A 27,044-nucleotide genomic window follows, 5' to 3' on the forward strand; every position below is an offset into this window, starting at 1 on the left:
CAAAAGCACAGTTGTCTGGCATTATTAGCTCTAGTAAATCTCTCCTGGTCACAAAGTGAGGACGTATTTCCCTAGATGTGTGTGGAGAGATACAAGCTGAGGCCACAGGAAAAGGGAAATGAGAGCCTGATGAGTGGCACTGGGTCCTATTAGACTCAGGATTTTCTGAATTTTGGACCCCATTTATCTGACTGCCTCTCACCCTATTTTCAGCAACCTAATCTGTTTGCAGCAGGCCAGATTGCTCCACGTCCCATCAAAATCGCTGTCAGAAAAATCACCGACTGGCCAATTGTGGTCTTGTCAAAGTGACAAGTGGGCATGATGGCCGGGACAGCATTTCCAGGCTTTGCCTTGAGTGCAGGCAGCCATGTGGAGTAGGGGGCGGCACCTGAAAATGGAAACTATTGACAAGAAGGGCAAAGGGGAAAGGTACCCTGGATCCTCCGGACAAGGCATTTTTAACTGTATCTTTCCTCCTTTTCCTTCTCGTATTCCCTCTCCTTTTTTCCCATCTGTATTTCTTCTTACCTTCCCTTTCTCCTCCTCCTTTACCCCTTAGATGCAGAAAGAGAGATCCACGCAGCCCCTCATGTGAGTGAGAAATTAATCCAGCTGTTCCGGAATAAGAGTGAGTTCACCTTTTTGGCCACTGTGAAGCAGAAGCCATCCACGTCAGGAGTGATCTTGTCCATTCGAGAACTGGAACATAGGTAAGAAAGCGCAGTCTACTTCTCAAGATCTACCTGGAATTCATGCACTATACAAAATGTAAAGAGTGCAACTCCAGGAAAATGTTTGGCTGGATGAAACCTTGTGGCTGTTGAACACATTCGTGGACTTAACTTTGCATTAAGAATTTACTTCGGGTGAAGTGGCTTTCTTGTTTGCCCTCCAAGGACCGCTTGTGAGTGTCTTTCTCACCTATTTTGTATCTCCTGATAGACTTGGCTCATATGAAATCACATTCTATCCATCAGATTTAGGTCACCAAGTTAAGTGGTTATATTTACCAGCAACCTCCAATAGGCCTTCATTGTGTTTATTTTATAGGAACTGTGATTGACACTGGGAATATTAAGATGAATAGTATAGAATTGTTATTCTAAGGATCATATCACAGAAGTTAGTAGGGAAGGTACAAATGAATGTCTGAAGAAGTTTAGACACAGGGCTGGAAACTTGTGTTTCGGGGATGAAAGTACTTGCTGTCAATTCTACTAAGCTTTGTCTTAAGCCAAGAAAGGATGATGGTTGATAAGGAAATCAAATGAGTAGATATTTGGCAGGCTGTATAGGAGGGAGTACGGAATAGGAAGAAAAGCCTTCCAGAAAGAAGTTATCATGATTTGAGGATGGTACAGGTAAGCGGTTTGCAGGTAAGTGTGTGTGGGGAAGGGGCGAGATGTTTGGGGTAGTCAGCAATGGGTAGTGTTACAGAGGCAAGCAGAAAGTCAGATCCTTTCAAAGCCTTGATGCCATGTCACAAAACTTGGACTAAAGACCCTATAGATAATGGGAATCTGTATAACGATTTTCATTTTGAAAGGTCCCTCTGTTAGGGAATTTGAAGTTAACTGATAATCTAAGATAAGGTATAAGGGCCTCTCTGGGATATACTGGGAAGCTGGAGTGAAGCAGAAGGAGAGGGGACAAAGAGCGTGTCCACAAGCCTCCGTTCCCTGAGAGCCCCCTCTCCTGGCCCCCGTAAGTGTGCCAAACCGGAAGCTTGCTCCCCAGACCAGAGCCCCTGGACAGGCAAGTAGGCCTCTTTCTCAAAAAGACTGGGAGTGTGTTTCAGTCTGCTGTATATGCAGTACCCTGGAAGTGGTAACCTGCCAAGGACTCTCTCTTCGACTGTTACAGTTCCATGGGATCCAGGAGCTTGGCTCCAGGGTTAGGCAATGAAAGGTGTCCCTTGGGTGACAGCTGTAAAAAACAAGCAAACAAACAAACCCAGGGCACTGGATAGTGCAAAATTTCTCTTTATACTAACTCACCTGGAGTTCACAGACTGAGAACTCCAAGATGGTGTGGCTGCCTGTCTTCCTCCTGGAGAGTGTTAACGGCAGGCCCCTGAATATGTCTGTTAGATTAGATGCCTTCCCCTCAAGCCAATGCTTTACTGTAAGCAAATGAGCTGCCTCTGACCTGGCCGCCCCCCACCCCCACCCCAGCCAGGTGGGTGGGTGAGCTCTTTCTCATATCATTATAGCCTTGAGGGTCCTGGGAACAGGAATCCCTTTGGTTTTCAAAGCTAGACATTGTGGGGGGCTTGTCTCTTAGGTGGAGGTCTTAAGAACTGGGGTCCTTGCTGTGGAGTTCAAACTCTTTGCCCCTTAAACAGAAATTCTAGGTTTTGAATTCCTCCTGACTGTGGATCTCTGAATGAGGTTGGGGTCTACGGTGAGATTATGGCCCACCCTCTCCTATCTGCTTCAATGTAGTTTTATTGATTTTTTATTCTCATTTGCCCACATCCTTAGCCAGTCTATAGGTTTTCTCTAGAGGTAATTGTTCCATTGGTAGCTGTAGACTCAGTGTGTCCATTGGGTGAGGTGTGCTCAGGATCTTCTTAAGTCACCATCTTGGATTGGAACCTCCCTGCCAGTTTTAATGTAATACCTGCTTTATATTAATCCTCTGAAAATACTTACGAAGCACCTACTGTGTTCTAGGTGCTATGCGACTTTTTGTGGGGAAATGAAAGACACAATATCTAAGAGTTTGGTGTGGGAAGCAGGGCATGACCACACAAAAAACTAAGGAATAAAAAAAAGCTATTAATAGAAAAGTATTCCATTGGAGTTAAAAGGCAGTGTATAGCTAATTTCAAAATTATGTGGCTCCCACAAACTGATTCTGTGCCCCCTCCTCCCCTACTGGACAGTGGGAACACGAATCCCCAAGCCCATGTAACAGTCACGGCCCAGGCAGAGGGTGGCAAGAGTTACTGGGCAGGGGGTGTGGGAAGGGCAGGTGGGCCCTGGGCACCAGGGAGCAGCCAAGCCAGTGGCTGAGAACTGGTCCCAGGGAGGTGGCAGGTGTTGGGAGGCAGGGCTGCACATGAACAGAGCCTGCCCAGTGTGTGCTCCACTGTCCCACCAGACCTCACTTAGGAAATGCAGTCAAAGGTAAAATTACTAAGAATTTCAAGACGGTGACTGCAGACTATTAAACCAGAAGCGTGGGCCCTTCTGAGGGCAGAAACCAGAAGCGTGGGGCCCTTCTGAGGGCAGAATCCTGTGCAGATATACTGGTCACATGCCCCTGAAGCTGGCCCTGCCTTGACCTCGCAGCAGACACGGTGCCACCCTCCCTGACCCCCTCAGATCTCTTGTGTAGGTTCGGTGTGCCCTTCACCTGCCTTCGATGGACTCTGTTTCCAAAGGTTAGCATCTAACAACTTGCCTCAGAGCACAGGACATCAGCTTCTATAGCCTCTTCATCCTACTGTACTCAGAGTGGAAGTGTCTGGGAGTTTACTTCCTCCCCAGGCAGCCTGAAGTCAATGATTGACTGATGAGCGTAGAGTATGGAAGCCTAGTCCCTTGGCCTTGGATGCCGGGAGACCAGTCAGGCTCTGAGGCTTCATTCATTCCCCAGAGCGACCAGGAAACAGGCTGAGGCTGTGACTTCCTGTTTTACTCCCTCCCTCTCCTGGAAGCACTTCTTTAATCACTAGCTCTTACATTCTCATGTCAGAGTCTATACTGGGGAACCAGAGTTCAGTAAACCTTCCTTGTGCTACTTTTTGATGTGTCAACCTGGATAGGCCCACTGAGGCCAAAAATGATGGAAAGGTGTTAGGTTCAGTGAATTTGGTATTTTAAGTTGGCGGTTAAGGAAGACGACCTAGAGGGCAGACTCCTGAAACCGGTTGAGTTTTGCAGGCAAGGGAAAGGGAAGGGTACCGAAGTAGGGAGAACAGTGTGGGCAGTCTCACAGGGGAGAAATTAAGGAAACAGAATTCTTTTTTTGTGTGTGTGTGTGTGAAGAGAAAAGAGCAGAGAATAGACCAGTTTGGCTGGAGCTGAGGGTCTTTTCATGCACATTTCCAGCAGAGGTGAGGATCAACTGTTCTGTTTCTCTTCAGTGGTTAAATTTGTCCTTAGCCTCAGAGGGATTGATGGACCCTGAGCCTTCAGTGAGGATGCTGCCAGCAGTACAGTGAGCTGGCTGTTTCTGGGTCAGCCTGGAGAAAGCAAGTTGGCGTATGTGTTGGTGAGCAGGTATGGGTTAGAGTCACTGTGTTCTGTAGGTTGGGAGAGAGTGCAGATTCTTATTGCCCAAGGGTGGAGATGTCAAGCCAATCTCAGCTTCACAGACATGGGAAGGTCATGTCCTTGCCTCACTGGCTTAGGGGTTGGGTGTGAGGGCCTCCTCCGCTTGAGGGCCATATAAATGTCCAGAAATAGAATGTACGGTGTTTTCAAATGCTTCTCAGTGGAAGCAGAGAGGTTCCCAAAGCAGGTGAGAAGTGAGTGGAATGGCAGCCGATATAGGAGAATTCCAGAGTCAGATGTCATGGAGCCTGGAGTCTGACTTCTAGCTTTGCCATACCTGCCATGGAATGTCTTGGAACCTCAATTTCCTTGTCTGTAGATGGGGATAATCATCTACTTTGCAGTGTGGCGGTAATTCATGAAAAAATATTGTGTATGTTAAGTGCACAGCTCTTAAAATATGTATTTCCTTTCCTTGTCTATTCCTAAGTCTTGAAACACTATTTTATGGGTTTCTCTTTTGGAATCTAAAAAAATCCATATCTTAAAGGTTTTGAAAACCCTTTTGGTGTTGTCATGTAGAGTCATCTGAGGCTACCTTTTCTTACTTTCCTGGCAGGTTTCTAATAGAACCTGAGGATCATTGAATGGAAATCATATGACCATTTTCACTGTAATAGGAAAACCTCAGGTCTTGACTCAAAATAAATGAGGAAATATGAAACATTCCCCTCCACTTCTTAATTCTATGGTGCCTTCCTCCATGTTTGTTTAGTCTAATCAAGGGGAAGTATTACTATAAAGGATTAACTCTGAATCTGTAATGCACTTGGCTTTAGGTAGTAAAGATCTGGTTTTCATTACCCCCCATAGAAATCTCACACCTCTTAGCTGTCACTCCACCATCTCCTCATCATTCCCCCAGCCTTTGGCAATAGCCTTCTGTCTCTATGGATTTGCCTATTTGGACATTTTATATAAATGGCATCATACAATTTGTGGTCCTTTGTAGCTGGCTTCTTTTATTTAGAATGTTTTCAAAGTTCTTTCATGTTGGTAGTGTGGGCCAGTAGTTCATTTCATTTTATTGCAGAATAATATTGCATTGTTTGGATACACCTTTTATTTATCCATTCATCAATTGATGGGGCATTAGAGTTGTTTCCTCTTGTTAGCTATTATGAATAATGCTGCTATGAGCTTTCCTGTTCAAATTTTTGTGTGAACACATATTTTTATTCCCTTGGTATTTAACTAGAGAATAGACATGCTGAATCAAGTAGTCACTATGTTTAACTGTTTTGTAGAATTGTCAGACTGTCTTTCAAAGTGCCTGTACCATTTTACCTTTCTACCAGTAATGTATGAGAGTTCCAATTTCTCCATATTCTTGTTATTATCTTTCTTTTTGATATAATCATCTTAGTAGATGTGAAGTGATACTGCACTGTGACTTTTTATTAACTGAAGTACAGTTACTTTACAATGTTATGTTTCTGGTGTATACAAAGTGAATCAGCTCTATGTATACATGTATCCCCTCTTTTTTGGATTTCCTTCTCATTTAGGTAGCCACTGAGAATTGTTGAGTATTGGTCCCTTTGCTATACAGTATGTTCTCTGTGCTGTGGTTTTCATTTAGATTTTCCTGATGGCAGATAATGTTGAGTATCTTTTCAGGCACTTATTGGCTGCTATATATCCTCTTTGGAAAATGGTCTGTTCAGAGCATTTGTCCATTTCTAACTGGGTTGTTTGTCTTTATGATTTTGTATTAATTATTTTATAGGTACAAGTCCTTTATTACATATGATTTATAGATCCCCCCCCCCCATTCTGTAGATTCCATCATCTTCTTCATGATATACTTGGAGGCAAAAATGTTGTTAAATTTGATGTTCAGTTTTTCTTTTGTTGCTTGTACTTCTTTTTGAAGAAACCATTGCCTAATCCTGAGTCTGAAGATTTACTGCATATGATTTCTTTAAAGAGTTTTATAGGCTTAATATTTACATTTAGATCTTCGATAGATTTTGAGTCCGTTTTCTATGTGGTGTGAGGTAGTGGTCCAACTTGATGTTTTGTATGTGGATAGCCAGTTGTCCCTGCACCATTTATTGGAGACCAATGAATTTTCTTGGTAACCTTGTTGAAGATCAATTGCACATAAATATGACGGTTTATTTCTGGAGTCTCAAATTCTATTCCATTGATGTATATGTCTGTTCTTATGCCAGGACTGTTTTGATTATTTGGCTTTGTGTTAAGTTTTGAAATTGATAAATGTGACTCCTGCAACTTTGTTTCTTCCTTTTCAAGATTGTTTTGGCTATTTCAGTTCTCTTGAATTTCCATATGAGTATTACGACCAGCTTTTCAATTTCTGCAAAAATATCAGCTGGACTTTGAAAGGGATTGCATTGAATCTGTAGATCAGTGTGGAGGGTATTGCCATCTGAACAATATTTTTAAAAAATGGTTGTTAAATATTCTTTTTGATGCCACTGTAAATGTAATTACTAATTTCATGTCTATTCATTGCTACTTTATAGAAATTCAAATTGATCTTTGCATATTAATCTTGTATCCTGCAGCTTTGCTGATTTATTTTATTCTAATAATTTTTTAAAGACTTTCTTAAATTTTTCCTTAAAAGATCAAATCATCTACAGATAGTTTTATTTCTGTCTTATCTGAATGCCTTTTATTTTCTTGACTAATTGCTCTGAATAGAACTTCCAGTACAATGTTTACTAGAAGTGATAGGAACAGATAGTCTTGTTTCTGATCTTAAGGAGGAAAGCTTTCAATCTTTCACTATGAAGTGTGATGTTAGTTGTAGATTTTCTTAGATGCTGAAGAAATTAGGTTGAAGAAATTTCCTTCTGTTCCTAACATGCCTTTATCAGGTTGAGGAAGTTCTCTTCCATTTCTAGTTTGAGTGTTTTCTATCATGAAAGAGTATTAACTTTTTTCAAGTGCTTTTCTTTATCTATCAAGATGATCATGTAGTTTTATCCTATTCTATTGATGTGAGATATTATACTAGTTGATTTTGGACATTATAGCAAGATTGCATGCCTGGGATAAATCCAACTTAGTCATGTGCGATATAGTTCTTTTCATATGTTCCTGGATTTGATAGTATATTAATATTTGTATCTATATTCATGAGAAAGAATGATTTGTAGTTTTCTTTTGATGCCTTTGGTCTGATTTTTGTATTAGACTTTTAGGCTATGTGAGTTATGTGGAATAGTTTTTTTTTTTTTTTTTTTAGATAACGTTTGTTGATTATGTATCATGTACATGTATTTGCTTCTCTGGTGGCTTACTCAGATGCAGCCAGGCTTACTCTCCTGCCTGCAATGTAGGAGACCTGGGTTTGATCCCTGGGTTGGGAAGATCCCCTGGAGGAGGGAATGGCAACCCCACTCCCGTATTCTTGCCTGGAGAATCCCTATGGGCCGAGGAGCCTGGTGGACTACAGTCTACAGGGCTGCAAAGAGTTGGACATGACTGAAGTGACTTAGTCCACAGGCACTAGGCATTTAAATTTTTTTGTTTTTGTTTTTTTAAGATGATCCTCCTTGATTTTAAGTATACTATTTTGTAACTTGATAATAATGAGTTTTGTCTCTCTCATTCCAGTATTTAGAGTAGCTTGGCTATCCCTTTTTCTTGTCTTATGATACTGGCTAGACTCTTGAGATTAAAGGTCCTCATTAAAGTCAGAGAGAAGCAGCAGACAGTACTATATTAATGTTTTCCTTATCTGCTTAATATATTGTCTGATAGCTTCTAATCTATCTTACATGTGTATATGTATAGATACATATATACACATTACCATGTAAAGGAAACTTAGTTCTGTTCCTGATTTACTGGAAGGTCAAAAGATCATGAACAGCTGTTACATGTTATTAAGTCAATCTTGCTTATATATATGTGTATATATGGTATATATATATGTGTGTGTTTTGTATATATATACACACATAAAGTTGTCATCTGATTTAAAAGGCCAAAAAATTATGAACTGTTGTAACATTTTACTAAACACCCTCTCTGGGTACCTTTTGAGATAATTATTTTTTTCTTTCATTTATTAGCATTAATTATATTGAGTCCATAAAGTTGAATTATTTCTGAAATCCTTAAATTTATATTTACTTTTTTTTTTGCATTTTCAAATTTTAATTGTTTTAAAAATTAAGGTTTTGTTTTTGTAAAATTAATAGATCAGTTCATTTTTAAGAACTGTACTAATGTTTAAAATTTTTGCATCAATATTAATGATAATAATAAAATGGTAATGATTTAAGTGCTGATAAAGTCGGACACGACTGAGCAACTGAACGACTGAACTGAACTGAAATGCTAGACATTGTTCTAAACACTTTAAACTCATTAAATACTTTTTAACTCATAAGTGAGATACAGTAGGTTTTTCTGACTATGTGATTTAATTCAAAGCTTTTTGAATTTTATGCTCTAGACTGGTTTAAATATAGAGGCAATACCTCTTTTATAAATGTTTCTGATAGAATTTTCCTGAAAATAATGTGGGCTGATAATTTGTGTTTGGGGAGGCTGGGAAATCCTTTATTACTGAAAATGTTCATTTCTCATCTCTTTTATGGCATTGTTCTATTTAATTAATTTTAGACTCTTCTGTGGACCAGTTTACATTTTGTTGAAATCATAAATTTTATCGATCTCCCTCTTTTGGGCAAATAGTTGGACATTATATTCCTTTACTTAATAAAATGTTTATATTTGTGGTTATTTCTTCATTAACTTGTAATATGAAATATATATGTTTCCTTCTTGGTGAAGCTCATCATGGATTGTGTAATTTATTGACCTTTTTAATGAAACAGTTCTTAAGCGTTATTGAGGTCTGCTATTTTTTCCACTTTAAATTCATTGATTTTTTCTTCTTGCCTCTTTTTCAATCACTTTGGTATTTTTACTCGCTCCTTCGATGTTTAGTTAACTTGTTTTCAGTATTTTCTGTTTACTGGTAAAATCACTAAAGACTTTATATTTTCCTATGAGTATCAGTTTGAATACAGCCCATGGATACCGCTATATACTGTTTTCATTTTCAGTTCTTTTCTATAGTTCTTAAATTTCAGTTTAACTCCCTCTTTTTGATCTAAGTTAGAGGAATATTTAAAAATTTTGAAGTGATTAAGTGAAGAAGTGCTTAATGGATGACTTCTTGTTTTTATGGTTAATTCATGCAACGAGTTGACTCACTGGAAAAGACTCTGATGCTGGGAAGGATTGGGGGCGGGAGGAGAAGGGGACGACAGAGAATGAGATGGCTGGATGGCATCACCGGCTCGATGGACATGAGTTTGAGTGAACTCCGGGAGTTGGTGATGGACAGGGAGGCCTGGCGTGCTGTGATTCATGGGGTCACAAAGAGTCGGACACGACTGAGCGACTGAACTGAACTGAAAGATGTATAATATGTGCTGTAAGGTAATGAGAGTGAAAATCTTTTCTGGTATCTGTACGTACTCACTACTTTTATTTTCTGAGGGGAAACATCTTAAAAGGATGTGTAGTTTGTGTGTATACAGATAAACCTTTGTGTAGCATCTTAGTTACGTTATTCAACTATGTTTTATTTTATGACCTTGAACTATGAAATTCTGAGAGAGGTAGATTGATAGCTTCTACTATGATTAGACTTTTGTCATCATCTCCCTGGATAGCTTTAAGGGCTAATCCTGGAAGTGTCATGCATTGCCTGTACCACATTTTATTGACCATAATGGGAAATTGGTTCTAACTGTGTGCCAAGAATGGGAAAGCCTGGTTACTGGAGTAACTAGGCAGTCTCTGTCTTGATTGTTTGGAATGTGGTCTGTACCCAAATAATGATAATAGCACAGGTAAGAGACTGCATCACACTGGGGTTTTTGCCAGGCGGTACTCAGAGGCACATAGTATGTAATTAGCAACTGTTAATATTAAGCAGACAGATGATTCCTTTACTTTGGCTCTGTTTAGGGCTGCTCAGAAATGTCATGTCTGATTCCCAAGGTTCACATGGAATATGTTGTCCCTGGAATACATACTGCCCCAGATGTACTATATGTGGGAGGTTGCATAGGACAGTGAAAAGGGCAAAGTTGCTAGTACCTGGAGACCGAAACGAGTAACTCCTTGGGATTTTTGTACAGGACTAGGAGCGTTTGCCCGGAGAAGGCAATGGCAAGCCACTCCAGTACTCTTGCCTGGAAAATCCCATGGATGGAGGAGCCTGGTAGGCTGCAGTCCGTGGGGTCGCTAAGGGTCAGACACAACTGAGCGACTTCACTTTCACTTTTCACTTTCACACATTGGAGAAGGAAATGGCAACCCACTCCAGTGTTCTTTCCTGGAGAATCCCAGGGACAGGGGAGCCTGGTGGGCTTCCGTCTATGGGGTCACACAGAGTCAGACATGACTGAAGCGACTTAGCAGCAGCAGCAGCAGGAGCGTTTGCCACACTGCTGTGTTTAAGATGGATAACCAGCAAGGGCCTATTGTACAGCACATGGAACTCTACTGAATGTTATCTGCCAGTCTGGATGGGAGCGAGTTTTGGGGGAGAATAGATACATATATATGTATGGCTGAGTCCCTTCATTGTTCACCTGAAACTACCAAAACATTGTTAATCGGCCATACCCCAATACAAAATGAAAAGTCTAAAGTTTGGGGAAAAAAGAAGTATTTGCTAAACATCTACCATAGTTGTTGGCCTGTAATTTAAAAAACAAAAAGCCATGATGGTGATGTTAGGGTGGAAATTTGATGCTGAGGGGAAGGTGGATGCTGGGAAGTGGCCAGATGAGCAAACAACCACTTTAGTTCACTGGTTAAAGGAAAATAGTATCTATCACCGAAGCCTTCTGGTAGTGTTCAATTTCCAGTGAAAAGTCACCTTTGCTGATGAAGCACCACAGGGAACCACATTTTGGATCTGAACACTCTCCCTCCGTTGCACCATGGCAGGTCATCATCCACTGCCTTTTCTGTCATCCAGAAAAACTGAATTTACTGTTTTGGAAATCTGTTTCCAGTTTCTGCCAGGCTTCCAGCTCTTCTCAGGCAAGGCCATTATTGAATTAATGGTGGAAGAGTTCATTCAGCAGCTGAGGTTCCTTCTGGCTAAAGGCAGGCATCTCTCTCACGTGGTGGGATTCCAGCCGGACGTGGATCATTTGGGAGATGATTCCTTAAACCAGGAGTGAACTACTTGGCACAATGGTATCTAGAAATTCCCTTGGAAACTGAGCCAGTTGAGTTCCCCTGAATATCTTGAGTGAATAGATAAAATGAAATGGAAAGCTGAAATGTAAAGACAATTGCAAACATACCTGGAGGTAATAATAGAAATAGACTATTTTCTGTAGTGGACTGGGCAGTGTTATTCTTGCCTGTATTTCTAATTTGATGGATTTTTATTCTCTTTTTCTATAATGCCAGTTGAGCACATTGGTAGAGCAACAAAGATGAATGTCTTGCTGAGCTGTCTTAATAGCAATGCAGATTTAATGTTGATTTTTCCTGATTAAAGTATGTTAATAAAGAGCTTTGTTAAAATGGAAAGCTTAATTAACGTGGATTAAATCTAATTGAACATTCTGCCACTATATGCAACTCTATAAGATATAATGGTAAATCTTCAGGTTTTCAATTTTACTCCTAAATTATAGATGAAATTTAATCTAAACATAATTAGCCAGGAATCTGACAGTTGGGGGTCTAAGAAAAAGTTTACTGTGGAACACTATTGTGAGGAGATGAACAGGACATTTTTGACTTGCTAAGAAGGCATCTCCTTTAAAAAATTTTTTCTATTTCAAGTTACTCTTCAGTTTTTCATCATTGAGAAATGATGTGGGTTTGTTTGCTATGGGTTTGCCATATATAGCTTTTATTATGTTGAGGTATATTCCTTCTATTCCTGCTTTCATTTCTCCTAAAGTCAGGAACAAGATAAGGGTGCCTACTCTCACCACTACTATTCAACATAGTTTTGGAAGCTTTGGCCACAGCAATCAGAGCAGAAAAAGAAATAAAAAGAATCCAAATTGGAAAAGAAGAAGTAAAACTGTCACTGCAGATGACATGATCCTCTACATAGAAAACCCTAAAGACTCCACCAGAAAATTACAAGAGCTAATCAATGAATATAGTAAAGTTGTAGGATATAAAATTGACACACTGAAATCCCTTGCATTCCTATACACTGTCATACTTTATTTTTTTGTACTCCAAAATCACTGCAGAAGCTGATTGCAGCCAGGAAATTAAAAGACTTGGAAGGAAAGTTATGACCAACCTAGATAGCATATTAAAAAGCAGAGACATTACTTTGCCAACGAAGGTCCATCTAGTCAAGGCTATGGTTTTTCCCGTGTTCATGTATGGATATGAGAGTTGGACTGTGAAGAAAGCTGATCATCGAAGAATTAATGCTTTTGAACTGTGGTGATGGAGAAGACTCTTGAGAGTCCCTTGGACTGCAAGGAGATCCAACCAGTCCATTCTAGAGGAGATCAATCCTGGGTGTTCATTTGAAGGACTGATGCTAAAGCTGAAACTGCAATACTCTGGCCACCTCATGAGTTGAGTTGACTCACTGGAAAAGACTCTGATGCTGGGAGGGATTGGGGGCGGGAGGAGACAGGGATGACAGAATGAGATGGATGGATGGATGGCATCACCAACTCGATGGACCTGAGTTTGAGTGAACTCTGGGAGTTGGTGATGGACAGGGAGGCCTGGCATGCTGTGATTCATGGGGTCGCGAAGAGTCGGACATGACTGAGTGACGGAACTGAACTGAATAATGAGAAATAGAGAAATTAAGGAAACAATTCCATTCATCATTGCAACGAAAAGAATAAAATACTTAGGAGTATCTACCTAAAGAAACAAAAGACCTATATATAGAAAACTATAAAACACTGGGGAAAGAAATCAGAGAGGACACTAATAGATGGAGAAATATACCATGTTCCTGGATTGGAAGAATCAATATAGTGAAAATGAGTATACTACCTAAAGCAATCTATAGATTCAGTGCAATCCCTATGAAGCTACCAATGGTATTTTTCAGACCTAGAACAAATAATTTCACAATTTGTATGGAAATACAAAAAACCTTGAATAGCCAAAGCAATCTTGAGAAAGAAGAATGGAACTGGAGGAATCAACCTGTCAGACTTCAGGCTGTACTACAAAGCCACAGTCATCAAGACAGTATGGTACTGGCACAAAGACAGAAATATAGATCAATGGAACAAATTAGAAAGCCCAGAGATAAATCCTAGGGACACCTTACATTTGACAAAGGTGGCAAGAATATTCAGTGGAGAAAAGACAATCTCTTTAACAAGTGGTGCTGGGAAAACTGGTCAACCACTTGTAAAAGAATGAAACTAGAGCTCTTTCTAACACTCTACACAAAAATAAACTCAAAATGGATTAAAGATCTAAATGTAAGACCAGAAACTATAAAACTTCTAGAGGAGAACGTAGACAAATGTTTCCAGAATATTGGAAATAAAAGCAAAAATAAACGGGACCTAATTAAAACTAAAAGCTTCTGCACAACAAAGGAAACTATAAGTAAGGTGAAAAGATAGCCTTCAGAATGGGAGAAAATAATAGCAAATGAAGCAACTGACAAAGAATTAATCTCCAAAATATGCAAGCAACTTCTACAGCTCAATTCCAGAAAAATAAACGACCCAATCAAAAATTGGGCCAAAGAACTAAACAGACATTTCTCCAAAGAGGACATACAGATGGCTAACAAACACATAAAAAGATGCTCAACATCCCTTATAATCAGAGAAATGCAAATCAAAACCACAATGAGGTACCATTTCACGCCAGTCAGAATGGCTGCTATTCAAAAGTCTACAAGCAATAAATGCTGGAGAGGGTGTGGAGAAAAGGGAACCCTCTTACACTGTTGGTGGGAATGCAAACTAGTACAGCCACTATGGAGAACAGCGTGGAGATTCCTTAAAAAACTGGAAATAGAACTGCCATATGACCCAGAAATCCCACTCCTGGGCATACACACCGAGGGTACCAGAATTGAGAGACACACATGTACCCCAATGTTCTTCACAGCACTGTTTATAATAGCCAGGACATGGAAACAACCTAGATGTCCATCTGCAGATGAATGGATAAGAAAGCTGTGGTCCACATACACAATGGAGTATTACTTAGCCATTAAATAGAATACATTTGAATCAGTTCTAATGAGGTGGATGAAACTGGAGCCTATTATACAGAGTGAAGTAAGCCAGAAAGTAAACCACCAATACAGTACACTAACGCATATATATGGAATTTAGAAAGATGGTAACGATAACCATCAAGACAGTAAAAGAGACACAGATGTATAGAACAGTCTTTTGGACTCTGTGGGAGAGGGCGAGGGTGGGATGGTTTGGGAGAATGGCATTGAAACATGTATATTATCATATGTGAAACAAATCGCCAGTCCAGGTTCGGTGCATGATACGGGATGCTCGGGGCTGGTGCACTGGAATGGCCCAGAGGGATGATATGGGGAGGGAGATGGGAGGGGTGTTCAAGATGGGGAACACATGTACACCCGTGGTGGATTCATGTGAATGTATGGCAAAACCAATACAATATTGTAAAGTAATTAGCCTCCAATTAAATAAATTAAAAAAAAGTTACTCTTCAGTTTTTATCGTTCTTGTGGCGGAAAGAGCTTTCTACTTTGATGCTGGATTGATGTGGGTTCAGTTCCTGAGTCTATCAGCTATCAGATGTGTGAACTTTTGCAGTTGCTTTTAATTTACCTCAACCTTGGTGTTCTTTTATGGAAAGTGAAATTAATGATGTTGTGTGTGCGTGTGCATATGTGCACACTCAGTTGTGTCTGATTCTTTGCAACCTCATGGACTATAGCCTACCAGGCTCCTTTGTTCATGGGATTTCCCAGGTAAGAATGCTGAGTGGGTTGCAGTTTCCTACTTTAGGGTGAGTCTTCCTGACCCAGGAATAGAACCTGAGTCTCTTGCATTGGCGGGTGGATTCTTTACCACTAGCATCATCTAGGAAGCCTAATGTCATAGTTATTCAACAGGAGTGCTTAGGTGAATATTTCCTCATGTCTCATTTTTCTAGGTACTCAACAAATGTTATTGCCCTTTCTCTTCTCAGGTTTTTTTTTGGTAGATATTCCCTCATACCTTCCCAAATTCTTCAGAAGTGAAAAAGGTAGATATTGGCAATTCCTCATCATTTAAAATAGTGTTTAGGTTTTCACGTTAAGCCATTGTTATGTATAATCTAGAAACAGTGGCTGTCCTAATGGAATGCATTTGGTAGTTTCTAAGCTGCAGATTTGCCTTCCTAATTACGGATGATTTATGCTAATATGTAAATTATTTTGTAGTTTCAGACAATTTATTGAAGACTGTCAGAATGGAGGGCTAGGAGGTGGAAGGAATTCTAGATGAGTATTACCTGTTTTGAACATAACCCAAGAGAAAACTTTTTTCATGGATGATTAACAGTACATTTTTAGAAATTAAAGTTCTTATATAAACTCAAGTTTAATTCTTCCCTCAAGGATACATAGCACAAGGCTTATATTAAAAAAGTAGGTGACTTCAGTTGTTAAATTGCTTACAATTGGGAAGGAAAGAAGCAAGTTCAAATTGGAATCTTGACCAAATGCAGATCTCTCTATGCTGTTTTCAAAGTATACACGTAGGTTGTCACTTTGCAAATAAATTTGGGGAGGTTGTAGATTTAGAACTGTGTTCTTATTATACTGTAAACGCCTTCATTAATAACATTCAGGAAATATTAATGAAAATCTGTCATATACCTTGTGTGGTGGTAGATACTGGGCTACAACTGTGAAGCATGTAGGGATAGAGATAATCAGTGAAACACCACAAAGTGTGGTTAGTGCCCTACTAGGAATGTAGGGAGCACAGAGCAGAATACCTTGATTTTCCCAAAAGAGGTTGGAAAGCCTTCTCAATGAGGGTTATGCTTAAGAGGCAAAGTAGAATAAGTAGAAATCAGCCAGACGACGATGAACACAGAGTTCTGGATACAGCATGAGTGAAGGGGCGAGAGATGTGAGAGATCATGGTGGGTTAAATTAATTGAAGAAAAATGCCATGTTGTTGGAGAGTGGGCAGGGCATAGGTAGGGACGTAGGGGCGAGGTGAGGCCAGAAGTGAACCAGAGAGTTAAGCAAGAGGCTGGACTGTGAATGGCCTTCTAAGCTATTCGTTGGGCTTAGCCTTTACTTCAAGGGCAATGAGGAGTCATGGAAGGGATCTAAGTACAGGTGTGCCATGATTAGATTTGTATTTTAGAAAAATCACATCTACTGCTTAGTGGAGAATTGCATGGAAGAGGCAAAATTGGAGATGAAAGGCCAGTTAGAAGGTTGCTGAAACTTTCCAGAATCTGGATTCAAGAGGATGGAGACGTGGACTATGTCCAATAATGGTGGTGCAGATGGATTAATTTAAGAGACAGTGAGGAGGTGGTGAACTGGCTGTAGTTGTGTTGGATATTGTGGGGAACAGAGAGGGAGGGGTCAAGGGTGATGGCCTAGGTTCTGACTTGGACTACTGGGAGGTACTGTGCTCTGAGCAGATAGGAGGAGGTGGTATGACTTTTTTATCCTTGTGTTTGCGTGTCACATAGTGTATAGTTCCTTGAGTTTACTTTGCTCAAGTTTTTAGTTAAACAAATTAACCAAAATAGAGAAAAGCTGAAAAGGGTAAGAATAGATGGGAGATAGTCTCTGGGAAATGGGATCTCCTTCTGGAAGGAAGCTTCTTCTTGATTAAGGAAACAGCAGATAAAACTTAAATATGCATCATCTAGTTCAGTTCAGTTCACTTGCTCAGTTGTGTCCAGCTCTTTGTGACCCCATGAACCGCAGCACTCCAGGCCTCCCAGTCCATCACCAACTCCAGAAGTCCACCCAAACCCATGTCCATTGAGTCGGTGATGCCATCCAACCATCTCATCCTCTGTGGCCCCCTTCTTCTCCTGCCCTCAATCTTTCCCAGCATCAGGGTCTTTTCAAATGAGTCAGCTCTTTGCATCAGGTGGCCAAAGTATTGGAGTTTCAGCTTCAACATCAGTCCTTCCAGTGAACACCCAGGACTGATCTCCTTTAGGATGGACTGGTTGGATCTCCTTGCAGTCTAAGGGACTCTCAAGAGTCTTCTCCAACACCACAGTTCAAATTCTTCGGTGCTGAGCTTTCTTTACAGTCCAACTCTCACATCCATACATGACCACTGGAAAAACCATAGCCTTGACTAGATGTACCTTTGTTGGCAAAGTAATGTCTCTGCTTTTTAATATGCTATCTAGGTTGGTCATAACTTTCCTTCCAAGGAGCAAGTGTCTTTTAGTTTCATGGCTGAAGTCACCATCTGCAGTGATTTTGGAGCCCAAGAAAATAAAGTCTCTCACTGTTTCTGTTGTTTCCCCATCTATTTACCACGAAGTCATGGGACCGGATGCCATGATCTTAGTTTTCTGAATGTTGACTTTAAGCCAGCTTTTTCACTCTCCTTTTTCACTTTCATCAAGAGACTCTTTAGTTCTTCTTCACTTTATGCCATAAGGGTGGTGTCATCTGCATATCTGAGGTTATTGATATTTCTCCCTGCAATCTTGATCCCAGCTTGTGCTTCTTCCTGTCAAGGGTTTCCCATGATGTACTCTGCATATGAGTTAAATAAACAGGGTGACAATATACAACCTTGATGTACTCCTTTTCCTATTTGGAACCAGTCTGTTGTTCCATGTCCAGTTCTAACTGTTGCTTCCTGACCTGCATACAGGTTTCTCAAGAGGCAGGTCAGGTGGTCTGGTATTCCCATCTCTTTCAGAATTTTCCACAGTTTATTGTGATCCACACAATCAAAGGCTTTGGCATAGTCAATAAAGCAGAAATAGATGTTTTTCTGGAACTCTCTTGCTTTTTCGATGATCCAATGGATGTTGGCAATTTGATCTCTGGTTCCTTTGCCTTTTCTAAACCCAACTTAAACATCTGGAAGTTCATTTTCATGTATTGCTGAAGTCTGGCTTGGAGGATTTTGAGCATTACTAGCGTGTGAGATGAGTGCAATTGTGTGGTAGTTTGAGCATTCTTTGGCTTTTCCTTTCTTTGGGATTGGAATGAAAACTGACCTTTTCCAGGGACTCTGGAAAACTGCTGAATTTTCCAAATTTGCTGACATATCAAGTGCAGCACTTTCACAGCGTCATCTTTCAGGATTTGAAATAGCTCAACTGGAATTCCATCACCTCCACTAGCTTTATTCGTAGTGATGCTTCCTAAGGCCCCCTTGACTTCATATTCCAGGATGTCTGGCTCTATGTGAGTGATCACACCATCATGATTAACTGGGTCGTGAAGATCTTATTTTGTACAGTTCTTCTGTGTATTCTTGCCAGCTTTTCTTAATATCTTCTGCTTCTGTTAGGTCCATGCCATTTCTGTCCTTTACTGAGCCCATCTTTGCATGAAATGTTCCCTTTGTATCTAATTTTCTTGAAGAGATCTCTAATCTTCCCCATTCTATTGTTTTCCTCTATTTCTTTTCATTGATCACTGAGGAAGTCTTTCTTATCTCTCCTTGCTATTCTTTGGAACTCTGCATTCAAATGGGTATATCTTTCCCTTTCTCCTTTGCTTTTCACTTCTCTTCTTTTCACAGCTATTTGTAAGGCCTCCTCAGACAGCTGTTTTGCTTTTTGCATTTCTTTTTCTTGGGAGATGCTTCTAAATGAGAGGAGACAAGACACATGGGACCAGGGTTTTCATCATTTTATCTTTACATCTAGCAGAGTGCAGACAGTTTCAAGGGAAAGTTTAAAGGCTGTGGTGAGCATTAGAAGTAGTAATTTTCATATAGAAATGAATGGAAGGCTCACCTGTTAAGAAAATGAGACGGTTTTTTCAGGAACATACTAATTAAATAAAATTTAAATCTTTGTTGGAAGAAATGAAGCTGCTCAGATGATTTTTGAACTTAATTGAAGACAAGAAGTGTCACAACAAGAGAGTATAATGTTTTGAGTAAATTGCTCATGCTTGTAAATATGCTTATTAGATTTTGGATTGCTTAGTGTTTGAGAAATGGGAAACTGGCAAATATAGCCATTAACCTTTACTTTCTTAGTAAAAAAGTCACAATTTCATTAATATTTATGCATAAAATTTATTTGTTCAGTGCAGTTCTAGGGAATTTAAACTGTCATCTTTGACTTCATTTAGAATTAGTAGTTGTGAAACACTTGAATGCCTGGGTAATAGGTATTCACTCATTTGGTTCTGCAGAGACGAATGTGGAGAAAAGGGCCTTGTCACTGCTGAAAGACTTAACCCCCTGACTTCCTGAGTTCCAGGTGAAAGGCATTCCAAACTGCCAAACCATTGATGAGGGTGGTACTACGAAAGGATTGCTGGGCACAAGTCAGAAGACTCGGGTTCAAACCTCTGTGCTCTCAGTGAATATCCAGGAGACCCTGGGCAGACCCTTCCCTGAGCCTCATATAATCCCCCTGAGTTATCTGTTAAATTGGAATCCATTCATCATTCCTAAGATACTAGTCTGTGTCAGATACTAATCATTGGCAGGAGCACTGGTGGATTCTGGAGTAGTGAAGAGGCCATGGTAAGGGTCTGACCTCAGGGAGCTTGCCATCTAGTGGGGTGAGTTAGATGGTAGATACTTAAACATACTGAACTATACATGTCACGGAAGAAAATAATCAGGGGGTGAGTGGCAGGTCATGGAGAAGAGGCTAGACAGTCTCTATGAAGATGAGGCATTTGAACTGAATCTAGGTTGAACAAGCCAGCTATGAGAAAATTGGAAAGAAGGTATAGGAGAGTCAGTACAAAGGTCCTGTGGCAGAAGCCAGCTTGGTGCTCTCAGGGACTAGACTGAAGCTAGTGTTTATGGGGTGTCATAAATAGAGGGCAAAGTGAGGGAGTGACTCTAGATGTGAAACTAATATAATAATAGCTGCTGTGACATTTTTGCATTGTGAGGAAAAGTGCTTAATGTCAAAGTGAGATGCTTACACAGGCCATATCATTTCTCATAAAAAATCGTTTATGGAGCACCTGCTGTATGTAAAAAGTATCCATGAGATCTGTTTCTTGGAAATCAAAGTATAATTTCACAATATGTGAAACTGTAATTGCATTTTTAGTAGAGCAAATGAGCAGATGAACTCAGTGTCTTTTTTTTTTTTTAAGTTTAGGTACCTCCTCACCAGTTGATTGAATTCATTGCCAATAATGATAGCCTGAAAGTGAAAGTGAAGTTGCTCAGTTGTGTCTGACTCTTTGTGACCCCATGGACTGTAGCTCACCAGGCTCCTCTGTCCGTGGGATTTTCCAGGCAAGAGTATTAGAGTGGGTTGCCATATCCTTCTCCAGGGGATCTTCCTGTCCTAGGGATTGAACCTGGGTCTCCCGCATTGTAGGCAGACGCTTTACCGTCTGAGCCACCAGGGAAGTCAGTGATAGCCTAGTAGGAGTGAAATAGCAGTTCACCATCTGAAAGGTAATCAGTATGTCTGGAAGCAATGAAGCTCTTTTAACCAATGCTAGCCTTTCCTGAGAAGCAGAGGGGCTCATCCCTAAGATGGGTGTGGCACAGAGATGAAGAATGTTTGTGGCAGGAGGCACAGGAAGAGGTCCTGGGGCTGAAGTGTAGCCTGCAGGGCAGGGATGGCAGAGAGGTGGTCTGGTGATCTTGGTGGGCTCCCCACACGAGGAAGGATTTGTAGATGAGCATGGATTGAGTGACTAAGCACACACACACATGGCTTCATCTTATGGGATAAAGGTTGAAAGTACAGGCTAGTGTTGACTTGCAGAAGAGCTTTTTGGCTCACGTTGTAGTGGCCCCCATGGTATTTTTTTTTTCCATTAAAGATTTAAAAAATAAAGAAGTTATTGCAAACTTTAAAAAATGTGTGTTTTCGTATATATGGGATCTAGAAAAACGGTTTTGATGAACCTAATTGCAGGCAAGGAATGGAAATGCAGATGTAGAGAATGTACTTATGGACACAATGTGGAAGGGAGTTGGTGGAATGAATGGAGAAAGTAGAATCAACACACACACGTGTGTGTGGATAGCTGGTGAGAAGTTGCTATATAACACAGGAAGCTGAGCCTGGTGCTGTGTGGTGACCTAGAAGGGTGGGATGCGAGGGGTGCTCAAGAGGGAGGTGATATATGTGTAATATGGCTGATTCATGTTGTTGTATGGCAGAAACCAATGCAACATTGTAAAAATTAGAAAACAAAAAAAGTTGTGTGATTTGTCCTGAAGTCCCAGCTTTCCAGCTTCTCATGGAAAGCAAGAGACATGATCTTCAGATGACCTCAGTCTCTCATTGGTGGTTGTGGTGTTCAGTCACTAAGTCATATCTGGCTTTTTGCGACCCCATGGACTGTAGCACACCAGGCTTCCCTGTCCTTTACCATCTCCCAGAGTGTTCTCAAATTCATGTCCATTGAGTTGGTGATGTTGTCTAACCATCTCATCCTCTGTTTCCCCTTTCTCCTGCTGCCTTTAATCTTCCCCAGCATCAGGGTTTTTTCTGATGAGTCAGTTCTTTACATCAGGTGGCCAGAGTTCAAGCTACAGCGTCAGTCTTTCCAGTGAATATTCAGGGTTTATTTCCCTTAGGATTTACTGGTTTGATCTCCTTGCAGTCTAAAGGGCTCTAAAGAGTCTTTTCCAGCACCACAATTCGAAAGTATCAATTCTTTGGTACTCAGCCTTCTTTACAGTCCACACCAGTATATGACTACTGGAAAAAGCATAGATTTGACTATGTGGACCTTTGTTAGCAAAGTAATATCTCTGCTTTTTAATATGCTGTCTAGGTTGGTCATAGCTTTCCTTCCAAGGAGCAAGCATCATTTAATTTCATGACTGCAGTCACCTTCTGCAGTGATTTTGGAGCCCAAGAAAATAAAATCTGTCACTGTTTCTACTTTTTCCCATCTATTTGCTATGAAGTGATGGGACTGGATGCCATGATCTTCGTTTTCTGAATGTTGAGTTTTAAGTCAACTTTTTCACTCTCCTCTTTCACCTTCATCAAGAGGCTCTTTAGTTCCTTCTCACTTTCTGCCATTAGAGTGGTATTATCTGCATATCTGATGTTATTGATACTTCTGCCGGAGATCTTGATTCCAGCTTGTGATTCATCCAACCCGACTTTTCTCATGATGTACTCTGCATATAAGTTAAATAAGCAGGGTGACAATAAACAGCCTTGTCATACTCTTTTCCAAATTTTAAACCAGTCTATTGTTCCATGCTTATATCTTTCCTTTTCTCCTTTGCTTTTCGCCTCTCTTCTTTTTACAGCTATTTGTAAGGCCTCCTCAGAATAGCAAGGAGAGATAAGAAAGCCTTCCTCAGTGATCAATGCAAAGAAATAGAGGAAAACAACAGAATAGGAAAAACAAGAGAGCTCTTCAAGAAAATTAGAGATTCCAAGGGAACTTTTCATGCAAAGATGGGCTCGATAAAGGACAGAAATGGTATGGACCTAACAGAAGCAGAAGATATTAAGAAGAGGTGGCAGGAATACACAGAAGAACTGTACAAAAAAGATCTTCACGACCAAGATAGTCACGATAATGTGATCACTGACCTAGAGCCAGACATCTTGGAATGTGAAGTCAAGTGGGCCTTAGAAAGCATCACTAGGAACAAAGCTAGTGGAGGTGATGGAATTCCAGTGGAGCTATTTCAAGTCTTGAAAGATGATGCTGTGAAAGTGCTGCACTCAATATGCCAGCAGATTTGGAAAACTCAGCAGTGGCCACAGGACTGGAAGAGGTCAGTCTTCATTCCAATCCCAAAGAAAGGCAATGCCAAAGAATGCTCAAACTACCGCACAATTGCACTCATCTCACACGCTAGTAAAGTCATGCTCAAAATTCTCCAAGCCAGGCTTCAGCAGTATGTAAACCGTGAACTCCCAGATGTTCAAGCAGGTTTTAGAAAAGGCAGAGGCACCAGAGATCAAATTGCCAACATCCGCTGGATCATGGAGAAAGCAAGAGAGTTTCAGAAAAACATCTATTTCTGCTTCATTGACTATGCCAAAGCCTTTGACTGTGTGGATCACAATAAACTGTGGAACATTCTGAAAGAGATGGGAATCCCAGACCACCTGACCTGCCTCTTGAGAAACCTGTATGCAGGTCAGGAAGCAACAGTTAGAACCAGTCATGGAACAACAGACTGGTTCCAAATAGGAAAAGGTGTACGTCAAGGTTGTATATTGTCACCTTGCTTATTTAACTTATATGCAGAGTACATCATGAGGAACGCTGGGCTGGAAGAAGCACAGGCTGGAATCAAGATTGCTGGGAGAAATATCAATAACCTCAGATATGCAGATGACACTACCCTTATGGCAGAAAGTGAAGAGGAACTCAAAAGCCTCTTGATGAAAGTGAAAGAGGAGAGTGAAAAGGTTGGCTTGAAGCTCAACATTCAGAAAACAAAGATCATGGCATCTGGTCCCATCACTTCATGGGAAATAGATGGAAAAACAGTGGAAACAGTGTCAGACTTTGTTTTTTTGGGCTCCAAAATCACTGCAGATGCTGATTGCAGCCATGAAATTAAAAGACGCTTGCTCCTTGGAAGGAAAGTTATGACCAACCTAGATAGTATATTAAAAAGCAGAGACATTACTTTGCCAACCAAGGTCCGTCTAGTCAAGGCAATGGTTTTTCCCGTGGTCATGTATGGATGTGAGAGTTGGACTGTGAAGAAAGCTGATCGCCGAAGAATCGATGCTTTTGAACTGTGGTGTTGGAGAAGACTCTTGAGAGTCCCTTATACTGCAAGGAGATCCAACCAGTCCATTCTAAAGGAGATCAATCCTGGATGTTCATTGGAGGGACTGATGCTAAAGCTGAAACTCCAATACTTTGGCCACCTCATGAGACGAGTTGACTCACTGGAAAAGACTCTGATGCTGGGAAAGGTTGGGGGCGGGAGGAGAAGGGGACGACGGAGAATGAGATGGCTGGATGGCATCACCGATTCTGTGGACATGAGTTTGAGTGAACTCCGGGAGTTGGTGATGGACAGGGAGGCCTGGCGTGCTGTGATTCATGGGGTCGCGGAGAGTCGGACACGACTGAGCGACTGAACTGAACTGAACTGATTGTTCCATGTAAGGTTCTAAAGATTGCTTCTTGAGTCACATATAGTTTTTTCAGGAGACAGGTAAGGTTGTCTGGTATTCCTATCTCTTTAAGAATTTCCAACAGTTTGTTTTGATCCACATGATCAAAGATTTTAGTGTAGTCAATGAAGCAGTAGATGTTTTTTCTGGAATTGGATGTTGGCAATTTGATCTCTGGTTCCTCTGCTTTTTCTAACCCAGCATGTACGTCTGGAAGTTCTCAGTTAAGGTACTGCTGAAGCCTACCTTGAAAGATGTTGAGAGTAACCTTACTAGCATGTGAAATGAATAAAATTGTATGGTAGTGTGTACGTTCTTTGGCACTGCCCGTCTTTGGGATTGTAATGAAAATGGACCTTTTCAAGTCCTGTGGCCACTGCTGAGTTTCCAAATTTGCTTGCATATTGAGTGCAGCACTTTCACAGCATCATTTTTTAGGATTTGAAATAGCTCAGCTGAAATTCCATCACCTCCACTAGCCTTGTTTGTAGTAATGCTTCCTAAGGCCCACTTGACTTCACTTTCCAGGATGTTTGGTTCTAGGTGAGTGATCACACCATTGTGGTTGTCCGGGTCATTAAGACCTTTTTTGTAGAGTTCTTGTTACTTCTCTTAATTTCTTCTGCTTCTGTTAGGTCTTTACCATTTATGTCCTTTATCGTGCCCATCCTTGCATAAAATATTCCCTTGATATCTCCAATCCCTAGCTCCCCAATTGTCTCTTCAGCACTGAAAGGCCTAGTGTTGGTTGCTATCTTTATATATATATATATATTTATTTATATAAATATATATATGTATTTATATAAATATGTATATTAATGTACAGTTAGAAAAGTGAAATCCTTGGGCTCACGTTTTTATTAAAAGAAGAAAAGTAAAGTTAAAGGGCTGCTTGTTTCATGAACAAAACTACAGACTGTCAGCCCACTGCAGTCACATGAGCTACCTCCCGGTTCCTATAGCCAACAGAGTTGGTGGCCTCCTTTTGTTGGGTTTAGAGTGCTGTGAGGTGTTGAAAAGCAGGAGAGTGTCATGCTGAGATAGTCACTTTAGGGTTCTTTGATGGCTGTGCAGAGGATATATTTACCATGTTGGTATTTTTGTTAGTTGTTACTGGAGTTGGCCAGTTGAGGAATCATGACAGATGCTCTTCAGATTGAAAGGATATAAGTAATACAAGGGCAAAGAGATGAAAGTAGCTAAAAAGTCCCTGGGTTCTACACATTACACCTTCCAAACAGGATTTCTTTCTGAAGTTGCATTAGATTGTTTTCCAGAAATCACCCCCAAGGACATTTCATTTTCCTATGGCTGTGGTGGTGGCCACATTCTCTGAAGTCAGAATTTGGGAACATATATAGTTGGGTACTGGAGAAGGAAATGGCAACCCACTCCAGTATTCTTGCCTGGAAAATCCCATGGATGGAGGAACCTTGTAGGCTACAGTCCATGGGGTCACAAAGAGTCCGACATGACTGAGCGACTTCACTTCACTTCATAGTTGGATAAGGAATTTTAGGTTGACTTCATGGGTAATTCTTAGTTTGGAAGGTATGTTTGGTTCCTGAAAATTGTGGAATATTTGGGATGTATTAATGACTGACTAGGCAGTAGGACAAGAAATTATCCTAAAATAGCTGTCCTTGACAGTCTGGACTGCACAGCCATCCTTGGTTTAGCAGAATTGGCTCTGTAGAAACAGTAGATGTACATGATGAGTTTAAAGGAGACAGTGAAAATTACACTGCCTGCTCATTTGTTTCCTTTTGTTCTGCCATGATTTGATGCTGAGTATTCTGCTCTTAGCATTGGGAATATGGAATAATTGATGTCTTCCTGTGTTTTGTAACTTTAGTGTCTTGTGTTTCATCTTGATCATACCAACCAGAAGTGGAAATACTTCATAGTTGTTCCCAGCCTTCAAAACATGCTGATGTATTTTTTGCAAAGAGCAAATGAATTCGATGGTTTTGACTTCACCATTCACAGAAGAACCTTGGGCTAGAAACTGGGGCTGTTTGCCTGACCTGCCTTAAATGGTGATAGCTTTCAGCCTGAATTTGTACTTATCTTGAAACATAGTGAAAGGGGAGGCAAAATTGACTATCTAGAATGTGCTAGATATTTGACCATCATGTCTCATTTTGTCCTCGTCAAAGCCAAGGTTCGGTTCGGTTCAGTCGCTCAGTCGTGTCCGACTCTCCGCGACCCCATGAATCACAGCACGCCAGGCCTCCCTGTCCATCACCAACTCCCGGAGTACACCCAAACTCATGTCCACAGAGTCGGTGATGCCATCCAGCCATCTCATTCTCCGTCGTCCCCTTCTCCTCCCGCCCCCAACCTTTCCCAGCATCAGAGTCTTTTCCAGTGAGTCAACTCGTCTCACGAGGTGGCCAAAGTATTGGAGTTTCAGCTTCAGCATCAGTCCCTCCAATGAACATCCAGGATTGATCTCCTTTAGAATGGACTGGTTGGATCTCCTTGCAGTATAAGGGACTCTCAAGA

The 27,044-nt window shown here is 40.8% G+C and overlaps 1 protein-coding gene across 1 annotated transcript in view; it reads left to right on the plus strand.

Annotated features, from left to right (window-relative positions):
• NELL1 (neural EGFL like 1) overlaps positions 1-27,044 on the plus strand; it is a 964,969-nt gene that overhangs the window by 90,666 nt on the left and 847,259 nt on the right. The window contains exon 2 of the mRNA XM_055416043.2: positions 563-713. Coding sequence (XP_055272018.2) covers positions 563-713 — 151 coding nt within the window. The remainder of the gene's footprint in view (positions 1-562; positions 714-27,044) is intronic.

This window comes from Moschus berezovskii, chromosome 25, assembly GCF_049115385.1.
Source record: "Moschus berezovskii isolate FMDL1 chromosome 25, NW_MosBer_1.0, whole genome shotgun sequence".
In the NCBI taxonomy this organism is placed as follows: Eukaryota; Metazoa; Chordata; class Mammalia; order Artiodactyla; family Moschidae; genus Moschus; species Moschus berezovskii.